The sequence below is a fragment of the Dipodomys merriami genome, unplaced genomic scaffold (genome assembly GCF_024711535.1).
Source record: "Dipodomys merriami isolate MVZ:Mamm:240054 unplaced genomic scaffold, mDipMer1.0.p SCAF_2, whole genome shotgun sequence".
NCBI classification, from domain to species: Eukaryota; Metazoa; Chordata; class Mammalia; order Rodentia; family Heteromyidae; genus Dipodomys; species Dipodomys merriami.
The window spans coordinates 117,904,925-117,918,141 of NW_027203381.1; the positions used below are offsets into that span (position 1 = coordinate 117,904,925).

Below are 13,217 nucleotides of genomic sequence, written 5' to 3' on the forward strand. Positions count from 1 at the left end.
GATTTGTGACCGGCGCAGACATGGAATTTCTCAGTTAAAAGCCCAGCTTTACAGGTCTCTTTCCCTTCTAGAAATAAATCTAGAGGCTCCAAGGTGATTCTATTAGTCTTCCAGTTGTAGAAGGAACTAGAAGACAGAAAGGACTAAGGGGCTGGGAGATGCCAACATTGTGTGTCCGGCATTCTGTTTTTTATGGTTCTCCTTATATATGTTCTTGGATAAAGTAAGATTATAACACCAAAAATCCACACCACAAAGCACAAGTTCTACAAGGCAAATTTGTTCTAAAGAAAGTGCAAATGCAGACTCGTGTCAATCTGATAACGCCATGCTAGGCCAAGCTTATTTTTATTACATACATTCTGCATTCTAAAGAACTAGTAACTTCATATTGTAAACATTAAGCATTACAGAGTTAAAATTCAAGGCCACATTAGATCATGGATTGTCTCTTTTTGTGTGGTGTGTCTTTGGCTGGCCGAGATCAACTCGTAGTGTATAAATGCATAAGTTATATAATAATTATATAAAAAAGGAAAAAATAAACAAGAACAAACCATTGACTTGAACACTTCATTCTGACAAACGCACAGCGTTTGCGACTCGAAGAGGAAAACTGGAGCCTGCCTACCCACAATGCCTGTGTAGATCTGTGATGATGGTGGCCACTGGGTCCCCTTTTACCTGACCTGGTGGAGGGAACACCCCACCCCCCACCCTGCCAGTGCTGAGGTCCTGAACGTTTCTTTTAAATATCAGACAATTCCAGTTAAAGTTTTCTTTGACAATCAAAGAAAGAGATGTGTATTTGGGGTTCTGAATTCTACTCCCTCCCTCTGTCCATGAGGCGTGCTGCGTCCACCCTCCTAACTCTGCCATTACAACGTGTCCGAAATCCAGACTTCACTGCTCGGGAAGTTTCTTCCCCAGCCCTTGCCTCCTCCCTCTTCCTCTGTGCCCTCTCCTTCCTCCTCCATCCCTTCATCCACACTCACACTCACTCTGTCCACATCCCCAGCCCACCGTTTGGCTTGTCCTCCTGTAATACTGTCTAGGAGATGGAAACTTTGGGCTGTCTTCACAGTGTGAGACAGCGAGGTGCCTTCCATCAACTGTGAAGGTGTCTGACTGAACCAAAACATCAACCAAGATGTTCCGTGGCGAACATCTGTTAAGGTGCCCTAGTTGCTCAGTCTGTCTGTCACTCTCTCTCTCTCTCTCTCTCCCCCTCTTTCATTCCCTCCCTTTCTTCCATCCTGTTGTTCGACTTTGGTTTTGATATGTTTCTATCATAAAGCACAGGTAGTTTTCCTTGGGTATCTTAGGCCAAGACTGTGTCACATCTATTGCTTTTGTTGAAGCCCAATTTGTAGGAGCAGGGTCCCGAACTCTACTGTTTATACACTACTTAAGGCTACTTTTCTTTTTGGCACTTGTCCTTATGACTTCATGCTTCTACATACAATGTCTTTGACAAGATTGGGCCGCAGATCGTCTGTCCAGATAGATGGCATCTTGGGAAGCCTATTTCTTTCCTGTAGTAATTCGTAAGTCACTGTCCCCCTCTGTAAGTCTTTGGGTCTCTCCCTGGCTTCCTTCCCCAGCCCCAGACAAGCTTTTGTTCATTTCTCTTGAGGCACTTTAGATTCGTGGTCTCTGGTCGAGTTCGTGGCAATGTATGGGTGACTGCAGGTTGTTGGGCTAGGCCTCCGGAGGGCCGTTAGTAGTAAGAGCCCAGATGAGAGGGCATATGGCTGGCTGGGAGCCTAGTGTTTGGGTAGATGCCACCCGTGGGTGAATTCCAGTATGGGTTCGGGGCAGCAAAGAAGCTGGAGGAGGTGACGGGGAGTGCGGGGGGGTGGGGAGCCACGAAGTTCATCTTCTGCGGGTGGGCGTGGTAGGAGCCCATGTACGGGAGGTCGGAGGGGTACTTGTACAGAGACGATTCCGGGGGGTGCGGCTGGAGCGCCTGGGCGATGCCGTGGAAGTCAAACTTGTAGGCGTAGCGCTTCCCGTGCACCTTGGTCATGATGTTCTTGTCGTAGTAGTAGCGCAGGGCACGGCTGAGTTTATCGTAGTTCATGTTGGGCTTGCTCTTGCGCTCGCCCCAGCGCCGGGCCACCTCGTCGGGGTCGGTCATCTTGAACTCCCCGTTGGTGCCTTCCCAGGTGATGCAGTTGGAGTTGGAGCTGTCGGACAGGAGCTCCAGGAGAAACTGCCACAGCTGGATCTGGCCGCTCCCTGGAGAGAAGGCGGGGGACACAGAGCACCGTGAGCACAGAACAGAAGCACAGCGGGCAGCGTGAGCAAGCGGCGTGAGCACCGCGGGCACAGGCGCTGAGTGACGCCATTTCTCAAGGCAGCAGTGGCCGCTCCCGGTTCACTGCCAGATTCCAGGGGCCAGGCTGCCCCTCGCCCCCCAGCTGCCCAGGTACTACTGCCCTTGGCTGGACAGGTGTTACGTGGACGCTGCCTGGGGCTCCCTGTGGGAGCTACTCGAAGGTAGCATTTGGAAGTCTGGAAGCTTCCCTAGTTTTCCCCCTGCCCTGAACTACTTCCTCATGCCTGCCTTCCCAGAAAGATCACTTGAAGGAAGCACTCACACAAGTCCTCTGGCTCAGCATCTAGGAGATGCGACCGGAGGCAATGGTCAGCTAACAGATCCACGTTCTCCACAGCAAAGGGGCCAGGGTCTGCTGCTTCTGTTTATGACTTCAAACAACAGCCAGGCCAGGCTGGTGTTTTTTGGGGGGACAAAGTGCTCGTGTTTCCTACAGAATGAGGCAGGAACACCCGGGGTGGGCATGGCAAGAGTGACTTAATACCATTTAGATTGGCGAGGGTGAGCAAAGCCATGAAACGTCTGATGTAGGAAATGAGTATCTGAAAGTGTGTGGAAAATAACAGAGGGTGGAAGTCAGGGCTGTTCTTTTGTTGGCACTCAGAGAATAATTTGGCCCAAACTTTTCCTAACAGAAGCAACCCATTCAAAATGAGGAAGCTTAGAAAGAAACAGGCTCCACTGCAAATCAGATCACCATTTCTGGTCTTGAGGCAAAGGACTCCACGGGGTCCCCCTGCGCCCCAAGGCCTGTTTCCAAAGGAGACTCCAACAAGAAGCCATGTTCCTCAGTCCCACCAGACCATAGAGAGAGCTTTCTCTTTCTCTCTCTCCTTTCCCTCCCACCCTGCTTCCCAGTTCCCTCCTTCCTACCCTCCTTCCTCTTTTCTTCCCTCCTTCCCTCCCTTCCTCCTTCCTTCCTTCCTTCCTTCCTTTCTTCCTTCCTTCCTTCCTCCTTCCCTTCTCTCTTTGTTCAAGAAAAGCCTATGCATTTCCTTTAGCCACCATGCCACTTTGCTTTTGGTTGACTTACAGCTCCCTGAAGAAGACAGTGTGGAGAGAATATTGGTAATATGGAAGACTAGAAGTTAAGCCATGTGGTTCTAGTTTTGGAAAGTTTACAAGGGCTAAATGGCAAGTCTGTCTATCCTAAACTCCACTAGAGTACTGCCTTGAGCTTGATAGCAAAATAGATGACCTTTTAAGCATATCAATCAATGTGAATAAGATGATTAGAGTCACTTCTAGAGGAAGTGATGTAATGTAAAATTCAATTATGTCTGCTCTCTGTTAGTCAGTCCCACTAGCTCCCTGTATAAATTGTCCGAGTCATAAACCCTTGTTTCCAGGATGGAAGGGGATGTTTGTGAATTCACCCATACACCAGCCTCATGAGAAAGGTCAGCCGGGTCCCAGTATGTTCTGGAAAAGGATCGTTTGCAGTCTAGCAACACATTTGAAATAGATTAACAGCTTGTAGCTCATCGTGATGGAAGCCTTAGCTTTGGTGGAACCCCATATAGGAACTGTTCTCAATCAAGTTCCGCTGCCCCCAACACCGTGCTAATATACACTTAGGAATACAAAGAGTGACACAACAGCACCATATGGTTTTTGTATATATGTTGTAACTAAAGAATTAAAACTGGAGAAAAAGATTCCATAGATGACCTGGGAATACGGAGAAACGTGGGCTTTTTTTTTTTTTTTTTTAACTTCACATTCTAACATCTGCTTCGCTGTAAACATATACAGTTGTTTGAAAATAAATATTCAGTGTCAACTTCCTCTCATGCAGAGAGCAATTCCACAGTTCCTGTGTGGATGCACAGACCCGCCCAAGCAGCCAGGATCAAGCCTGGAAGTCTGCACCACGCTGGGGCTGGCTTCCTAGGGACCTGCTCCTCACCCAGCTCCCCTGTAAATGCGGGGAGGGGGACCAGCAGAGGAGAAAGCCATCTCCTACTCTCTTGCTTCGATGTGAAAGACTTAAAGTCATGGCCCCAAACTCACAGCTCACAGGAGAGAGGAGCTGATTCCATCCCAGGAAGTGACAGGTCTGTAAACAAATTCATCAGCTCCCCAAACTGTGGCCAATGCTGAGGCTACAAATGCAGTCATTCAGCGACTGCTTGGCTAACCTGTTCTAAAAGGTAATGTTCGCTGCGGAATTCGGTATTCATGACCGAGTCTCCTGTGTAGGTAGTACATACGGCCACCTTCTCACACAGTCATGATGAGAAATCATCATCCATAGCAAATGCAGCCAGTTATTCTTGGCCACAAAATTCAAGTGATTTATTGAGTTCTTACTTTACTTCCCAAACAGTCACATTCAATATGTGGTGAGATTCATGTTAGAATACAGAATAGGATTCTAATATAGAACAGGACTCTAAGGGATTCTAGAGGATTTAAGAAATCTTAAAGGAGGCTTGGCTAACTTCTGACCAACCCAGAGAAACTCGGTAAGCAAAGGTAGCCGGCACTGCCCTCTCACCGAGCGGAAGGGCATGGCTGATGCTTTGGAACAGACCGATGACATCAGAATTAAGGGATGATTTTTCTCAGCAGGAGAAAAGGTACCCCAAAGGCACGTCATGGGAGTGTTTGGGGTGGGGATGCTGAAGTGCTCACCGCTGGTAAACCCAGGGCGCTCCTCAGATGTGACAAGAGCTGTCCATTTAAGATGATGAAGGAGATTTCTTCGTAGGAAGAGCAAACAGAAATGTGTAACTGAGGCAGAACGAACAGGTCAGAGAATACAAGAAAGAAGTTTGATGGAAAAGGAGCACCTGCCCTGGTGCAAGCTGAGGACTGTCAGGAAAAGGAGGTGCAGGGACAGGGGTCTCCTTCCTTGTCATCTTTCCCTTGCAACCACTGGACCCCAAACCAAAGGTTCCTGCTGCCGGCTGCCCAGGACCCGGTGAATGGCGCCAGTGGTACGACACACGTGCTCTGCTCAGGATGCCAGGGTTGTGACCTGCCATGTCCAGACACTGTTGGGGGCCTTCACTGGGCACCACAGGAGGCCCGCTGTGCCTGCCTTAGCTCCCTCTGGTCCCACATCTCCAAACAAGCCACGCAGGACCCCTGTACTCAAACACCCCCCACGTGGCAGACAGCGCGAGCGTGCGCGCGCGTGTGTATGTGTGTGTGTGTGTGTGAGTTAAAAGGCCCACGTGGTCTTGTTCAGTACAGCTTCTTCTCTCCTGAGCCCTCACAGTTGCTCATTTGAGTGGAACCTCCCTTTCTTTCTGATGCTCCCCATTTCCCAAAGCGTCCCTTCAAACTTAGCTGGCACACTCTGGAAACACTCCGATTTTTGGCCATGTGACTCAAGGGAAAGTTACTTAACTTCTTGGCGCCTCTGATTCCTCTTCTAGGGAATGGAGATATGAGGTATAGAGGGGACCACAGGCATGAAACCTTCTACAGGGAACATCACATGGGAGAGAGAGATCAGATTATTACTCCACTGAGGCTCCCAGCTTCTCTTCTTTCTAAACTATCCTCATCCAACAGACTAGTCTTCCTGAGGGAGGACTCATCATAATCACAAAACATGGTCCTTCTATTTATTAGAATGGTGATAAGACAGCTGGGCACCGGTGGCTTACACCTGCAGTTTTGCCTACTCAGGAGGCTGAGTCTGAGGGTCATCGTTCAAAGCCAGCCCAGGCAGGAAAGCCCAGGAGACTCTTATCTCTAATGAACCAGCTGGAAATTGGAAGTGGAGCTGTAGCTTACAGTGATAGAGCACTAGTCTTGAATGAAAAAGTTCAGGGACAGCACCCAGGCCCTGACTTCAAGCCTCATGACGAACAACAACAAAAAGAATGGCTATGAGACAGTTTGCAAATGGCAGCTCTGGGAGACTTGGCCACCAGTCAGATGCCATATAAAGGAGAAGAGCTTGGGCTCTGTGGACTAGAGAGCGTTACAAATACCCAAGGAGGTGGCTACTCCTCAGGGCCAAGGCTGAGACCCCTCAGCCATGCACCTCCCCAACGAATAAATGCCATGCACCTATTCTCTGCCTGGATTAATGGAGTGAAAGAGAAAACAAGTCTCTCTCCTTGTTCTGCAGCTGAAAAACTATTTCTTGAATTAATTATCATACCAACTTCTCATGTCAAAGACAAAGTCACTCAGCAAGGATTTTTTGTGTTCCTTTTGTGGGGATGTCTGCCGACTGAATCTGACGGGGGGTTGGGTTCCCCGCCCCTGGTTTGGCACACATTCCAGCTTGTACTCGCAATGTGACTGTGGCACCGTGGCCCTGGACCTGCAGCCCCCAGCCTGCAGCATATGCTCAGCATGTCTGCAGGAGGCCCAGCACGCCTGCTTCTGGTTTGAATACAAATAGGCCAGTTCGGTTGGCACAGCCACGTAAGGACAGGCAAGGGTTGGCCCCTGGTCAGGAATGGGCTACGAACAGACCAATGAAGACCCTGTGCTTTCTTCCAGTATCTCAGTTCAAACACAGACTGTCAAAGATGGGCCTAATGTGAAATCGTAAGATTGCTATGATTCTCCTTTCCAAAAGAATGTGTCTCCCTGGGACTCCTGTGTTGAAGGTCTGACCTGATCAGGGTCTTTACAGAAGTCACAGGCTGAAGCCTGGTGCTGGTAGCTCATGCCTGGCATCCTAGTTACTCAGGACACTGAGATGCTGAGGATCATAGTTCAAAGCCAGCCCTGGGGAAGGAAAATCCATGAGACACTTATCTCTAATTTACCACTGAAAAAGCTGGAAGTAGAGCTGTGATTCAAGTGATAGAGCACTAGCCTTGAGCTTAGGGAAAGTGCCCAGACCCTGAGTTCAAACCTCAGGACAAGGAAGAGGAGGAGGAGGAGGAAGAGCAGGAAAGGAGGAGGAGGAGGAGGAGGAGGAGGAAGAAGAAGAAGAAGAAGGAACGAGGAGGAGGAGGAGGAGGAGGAGGAGGAAGAAGAAGAAGGAACGAGGAGGAGGAGGAGGAGGAAGAAGGAAGGAGGAGGAGGAGGAGGAAGAAGGAGGAGGAGGAGGAAGGAGGAGGAGGAGGAAGAAGGAGGAGGAGGAGGAGGAGGAGGGGGGAGGAGGAGGAGGAGGAGGGGGAGGAGGAGGGGGAGGGGGAGGAGGGGGAGGGGGAAGAGAAAGAAGAAGTGGGCTGGGCCCTATTCTGATGTGATTGGTGTCCTTACAGACAGAGGATATACATACACAGAGAAGTGATGGAAGGGGACCTAAGGAGATGCCAGCCATCTGAAGTGGAAAGGGGGGGTGGCTGAGAAGGGACCCATCCCTCCCCCATCAGGACCACTGCCATGACACCCTGACTCAGACTTCCAGCTGTAGCATGATCTGTCCCATGGCACCCAGTCCCCAGGGCTTCCTGTCGGCAGCCCTGGAAAGTCTTTACTCCACAAGGAGGCTACACATGCTCTTTGCTGAAGCAAAAATCTTAAAGGATAATCGGATCCTCTCCTTTTTTGTTTGTTTGTTGTTACTATTATCTTTTGACTATGACAACGCAGTGAGACCTACAAGTAAATAAAGTTGTTCCCTTGAAGGATGTGTGTACCAGGACAAAACGGTCTTTCCAAACACAAACGGCTGCGGCGTGAACACAGGCTCGCTAGCACGGCCTTACCTGGGTTCGCAAGGCGACTACTGGTCGGTCCCAGAATCTGGTAAGGATCTGCAAGCAGAAAGGAGAGAAGTCAAACTCCGAGGACAGCATTTGGGTTCAGCATGAGGTGACTTCAGATTTCTTAGCTGGAAACATCCTCCGCCCCCCCCCCCCCCCAGCCCAGAACCACCGTTCTGCCTTCCTGGTGGCATCAGACAGCCCAAAGAACCACAAGGTGGACAGTTCTGCTCAAAGCCTCCAGCTCAACCGAGGATATCAACAGGGCAGCCTGGGACCACACTGGACACACGGTCCAGAAGCATTTTAGTGCAGACTAATAGGTTGGTCCATCTTTAACACAGATTGTTATAAAGAAGAAAAATGTAACGCTCAGTTCATCTTGGAAATTCCCCCACGGCCTCGTCTTCTCTTATGACTGTCCATGCTGGTCACTGAGACCTACCTAGCTGGGGACGCTGGTCTTCCGTTTTGGGCACTGCGGAAGGAGATGGCTGAGCAGCTGAAAATCCAAAAGCAATAAGACAGTTAGCTGTAACTTCCATCTGGACACTGGCCTTCGCCTGCTGCTGAGGACACACTAATCATTCCACACAGGATTTTGATTGTTCATGTAAGAGTCTCATACTTACAACAGAAGCACCTGAGAGGAAGGGAAACTGTCCCCTTCTAATGAATTCAAATCTAAATACTATAGCAAAAAGGAGTATGTATCCCATTATTTTTAAAGAAAATATACTCCACAACTTCTAAAAATAATTTTTTAAGAATTTGAGATGGCTTATGAAACAGAGTAAAATGAACCATGGTATAAAATAAATAAAGAGAAACCACCAGGAAAATAAGACATAACCAAATAAGGCAAAGCCCAAATTAAGGGACTCATTAATCATTTATTCTATACACAAGCATCCCAGGAAACGTGTTCGTCTGTGGGGAACCTCACATATTCATTCCTCAGGGGGATTTGAACTCAGGGCCCTGAACCTGCTTGGGGACACTCCGCCACTTGAGCCACATCTCCTAGTTATTTTCAAGGTAGGGTCTCACTTTATATCTGGACTGGGTGGGGCTCCTCCTGCTCACCATTCCCAGTGTCACAGGGAGGAAGGTGGGTCTTGCTACTGGACCTGACTGTTATACTGCATGTATAGCAGGGGTGATAGGCACACACCACCTTGCCCAGTCACTTGGTTGTTTTGAGATAGAGTCTCAAAACTTCTCTTTTGCCCGGGCTAGCCTCTAGGCACAGTCCCCTGGTCCCTGCCTCTCAGTAAGTCCTCTCTGTTATGAAAGTGGATACAATCGGTGCTTCGCTGACAGTGGGACAAACTTTTCACATTTTTTTTTTCCTCCATCCCCTCCTCTGTGGGGCACCCAGATCCGTGGCTCTGATTCAGTACCTTTGGACTGAGGGGTGGGGTGACCTTGGGTGGTCCAGGCCGATCTCCTGGGAGGCTCATAAGGTAAATCTGAAAAGACAAATGAACTGACTAAAAACAAAAAAAAAAAAACAATGATGTAGTTTTTCTAATAGATGTTTCCATTTTTTTTTAAATTGTGTTTATAAGGATGAATATTTGATATGAGGGAAGAAATATTCAACCACCAATTCACTCCCTTTGAATTCCAGTTATAGATTACAATCTGGCATATTTGGTTGATGTAAAATTCTCCCATTTTTCTAGGTTTTGTTTTATAAGGTCTGATTTGGTATGTTTAGTTGTTATAGATGTCTCTCTTTCTGACTTAGGGCAGTGTCTCAAGTGGTAGGAGATTGATCTAGCAAGCACAAGGACCTGAGTTCAAGCTACAAAAACCAATACATAAACAAGTCTCTCTTCTGTTAATCTAACAACTCCATGACCAGAATGTTCCAGAGTTTGCTCTTGTAAACATATCCCTACAGCTACAAGTTAAAACCATATTAAAAATATATTTTATGATGAACTTAGCCAGGGACTAGTCTAAACCTACCCCTTTATCATCTGGAATCAGAAAACAAACCATCCAAAACAGACTCTGCAAGTCGGACTTGCCAGCCAGGTTCTGATTAAGGTCCGTTCCAAACCCACCCGCTGTCATCCAGACTCCTGTCCTCTCTCTCCCTGGGAAATGAATGCTGCTTTCTTCTCCTCTTATTTGTGGGTTCCCATCCTTGGTTTCCTCTCATTTTCCCTTTATAAGCTCACCCATTTATGTTGTCGGTCTTAACTGCCCCATTTATTTTTCTAGGCAAATATCTACTCTTTTTTCTAAGTGTATTTAGAACTTTTTCTGAAATGAATCGCATGAAATAAATCCCACACAGCTCTGGAACAATGACCTTGGGGGTCATCTTCTGATCTATTAATTACAAGGTACTGCTTCTCCGTGAGCCTCCCTCACACTTTGCATAGGGAAACTTCAGTAATGTGCTTCTACATGGAAGTCTCAGTCCCATTCATGGTGATCACGGCTCTGCATGAGTTCCTGCCAGGAATATATGCCTGTTCTTATTATCATGCACAGGGAAATCTCTGTTTACATGCAAGACAAATACGTTTCAGAACCACAATTTCTTGGATCAATCGGTCTAGTTCAAAGTAAATGTCATTCAGAGGCAACTGAAAGCCAGACTCAGGTATTGTGCAGGTACCAGATGCCAGATAGCAAGAGATACCCATAAAAATCCCACATGGAGAGCCAGGCAAAGCAACTACTTTAAAGACGCTTTGGAGTAAGTCATCTGACCTTATTTAAGATGTAGCGACTCGGTGAGACAGTCTTCAAAGATCCTGACTATGTTCTAGAATATGTGTCTCTTCCTATTTTCATATCCCAATGAGAATAGAAATGATATGCAATGTGAAATTCAACACAAGATGGCCTTAATTTATTTGGTCTGTTTGGCTGTGAGCACAGCAACTTGGGTGGTCTTTGAAATCCTACCCTCCCTGGCCTGGATAGGTTAGGAGAATTCTAGAGAATTCCAGCTCTGCCAGAGCTCCCTCTCGGCTGCCCCCCACACCCGGCTTCTAGGAGTTCTGCTTTTCTGCAGTTGGGATTACACGTGGGAATTAAATCTTCTGCTGCTATCCATTTACAGCTACATTTCAGCTCAAGTCTCTGGGAGCATATTCTGCATGTGGATTCTCCGCCAGTTGCTTTTTTCCCCCCGCTAAGGGGGAAATTTTTTGTTAAGCAGAATTTCAATGTGAGCATTGTCTGAAAAGAAGTAAGAAAGAATCTATGAGCCAGGCTTTTCTAACATCATCTACCCTAACTCAGGAGCAGACAGACACACAAAGGTTCTGTTTCCCACCTGGGAAAGCAGCATGCTCCAGAAAGATGTCCTAGGTCCCCATTTCTCAAAGGGCAGTCTGTGAGCCAGCATTCTCAGCAATATTTAGGAGTTTGTTAGAAATGCAAATTTTCATCCCGTACCCAGACAGTCAGAGTCAGTTAAAATAACAAATTTGAGGTGTCCTCTCTGAAGCTTGAGAAATCCGGCTCTAGCAATCTCCCTCTAACAATCTATGTTCTTACAGATAATGATTTCAGATGTGCCATCTAGACCAGGCCCATACAGGTGTTCTACATGCCTAAGCATCCTAGAGAACTTAGACCTAGGTCTGAGTACACAAATGGAACTACCATAGATTTGCCAGAATCTGTCTTGAATAGAACATATCATGGGTAAAATAGCACTGGAAAAAAAATCCAACACCCAATTCAGACTACCAAAATATTTTGAAACTCTATTCAGAAACTCTGTCCAAGGATGAGTAGCCAGGTCCCACTCGCCTTTGGAAATGTCAGGACGTAAACCATACCAAATGGGGGTCTAACTGGCAGCCAAGTGTTGGAGGTATTTGTGTGAACACTGATGATGGTGTTCATAAACACACGGCCGTGGTAGATAAGCAGGCTTTTGTTTCCTTTATGACATTCTCTGCCAATGCTTCCTTATCAGCCACTGGTCCCGTGCAAGGGGCACCCAGCCCCTCCCGCAGGATGTGACCTTGGGAAGTGCCGCTGACCTTGGAGTTGAAGGGAGGACGGACATCCAGTCAGCCCTGGCAGCAGCTGTGTGATCTTCTAAGCAAGCCACTTTTGAGCAATTACACTCGTGGCTGTTGGAAAAGTTAGTACCCCCCAGTCACTCCCCTGCCTCTTAAATGAGAGCTGAGCATAGCGCTTCAAATACGAAGGCATTTTTACATTTCACTTCAACACACTCTTCAAGGTTATGCACTCATCCACTTGGCAGAAGTTCCTGTGCCTGCAAGGGCTGCTTTTTGGAGTGATGCAGATTGTTTCATCTGTAGAAAACTACTGTAAAACTGAACTTTGTAAAGCCGATTTCCCCGGCAGCAGTTGGGTGGCAGAGGCCTGTGAGGCAGACTGAGGCAGACCAGAGTCTGGCTTAGAGGCAGATCCGGGAGCCTGGCGGGTGGTGACTGCCCCACCGCAGCACCTCTGTGGACTCCTGCAGAGCTGGGATTGGGTTGGTTGTAGATTCTGGGCCAAGCTCCTCCCACCACACCTTCCCGGACACTTCAGCCAATCAGAGAATTAGAATCATATCCTGCCTGTCTGGCCCAAGAAGGTTAAGCTCCACCAAGCTTGATATGCCTCCAGCCCTCCGCCCTTCCCTGTGCCTCTTCACATTTTGAAAGAATTTGGGTCTCTGTTTATTACAGCTGTGGTGTCTCCCTCCCCGGACCCCCCTGCCCCACAGGGGCAGAGGAAATGAGTAAAAACTTGCTTTCTTTCTGTTCTTGGATGCTAGTGAGGAAGACTTAATTAGTAGGCCAAGAGCTGCTGACCAGAACCAATCGATAAACCCCTATGAAATGTGAGGCAGTGAGCGTCAGCACTTAAACTGCTCTCTCTTGTCTGCCTACTGAACGGAGACCTTCCTAAAGCTCCTAAGATCCCATGTCAAAGATGTGGAGAGAGAGGCCATTTATTTTCCCTCTTGCTTATGTGCACAAGCCTCGTGGTTCTGCTAGACTAGGAGGAAGCCCCGATGTGTGTGCATGTCCAGGAGTCACAGAGCACGCAGCTGTGCAGTAGCTGGCGGTGCTGAACTGTCTCATTACACTGGCCAGGCCAAGCTGTCCCAGATAATGGGTCCCAATAGATGACTAACACCCAAAGAACATGGCTTCAACGCAGCAGTCAAAGCTGCAGTCTCTTCTCTCTCCTTAAGGTCCCTGGATCGTGTCACACCATGCAGGTGGTCATAGGGATGGAGGAAG

General features: G+C 47.9%; 1 protein-coding gene across 7 annotated transcripts in view; it reads right to left on the reverse strand.

Moving 5' to 3' along the window:
- Positions 1 to 312: 312 nt before the first annotated feature.
- The window catches only part of Erg (ETS transcription factor ERG), a 236,736-nt gene continuing 223,831 nt past the window's right edge, over positions 313 to 13,217 (reverse strand). For 3 of the 7 annotated variants that reach the window (XM_070030684.1, XM_070030686.1, XM_070030689.1), the window contains 4 exons: positions 9,375 to 9,464; positions 8,417 to 8,473; positions 7,975 to 8,022; positions 313 to 2,241 (listed from right to left, as the gene is read on the reverse strand). In XM_070030684.1, coding sequence (XP_069886785.1) covers positions 1,721 to 2,241; positions 7,975 to 8,022; positions 8,417 to 8,473; positions 9,375 to 9,464 — 716 coding nt within the window. In that variant the 3' untranslated portion in view covers positions 313 to 1,720. The remainder of the gene's footprint in view (positions 2,242 to 7,974; positions 8,023 to 8,416; positions 8,474 to 9,374; positions 9,465 to 13,217) is intronic. The other 4 variants (XM_070030688.1, XM_070030685.1, XM_070030690.1 and 1 more) reach the window with 2 other exon arrangements.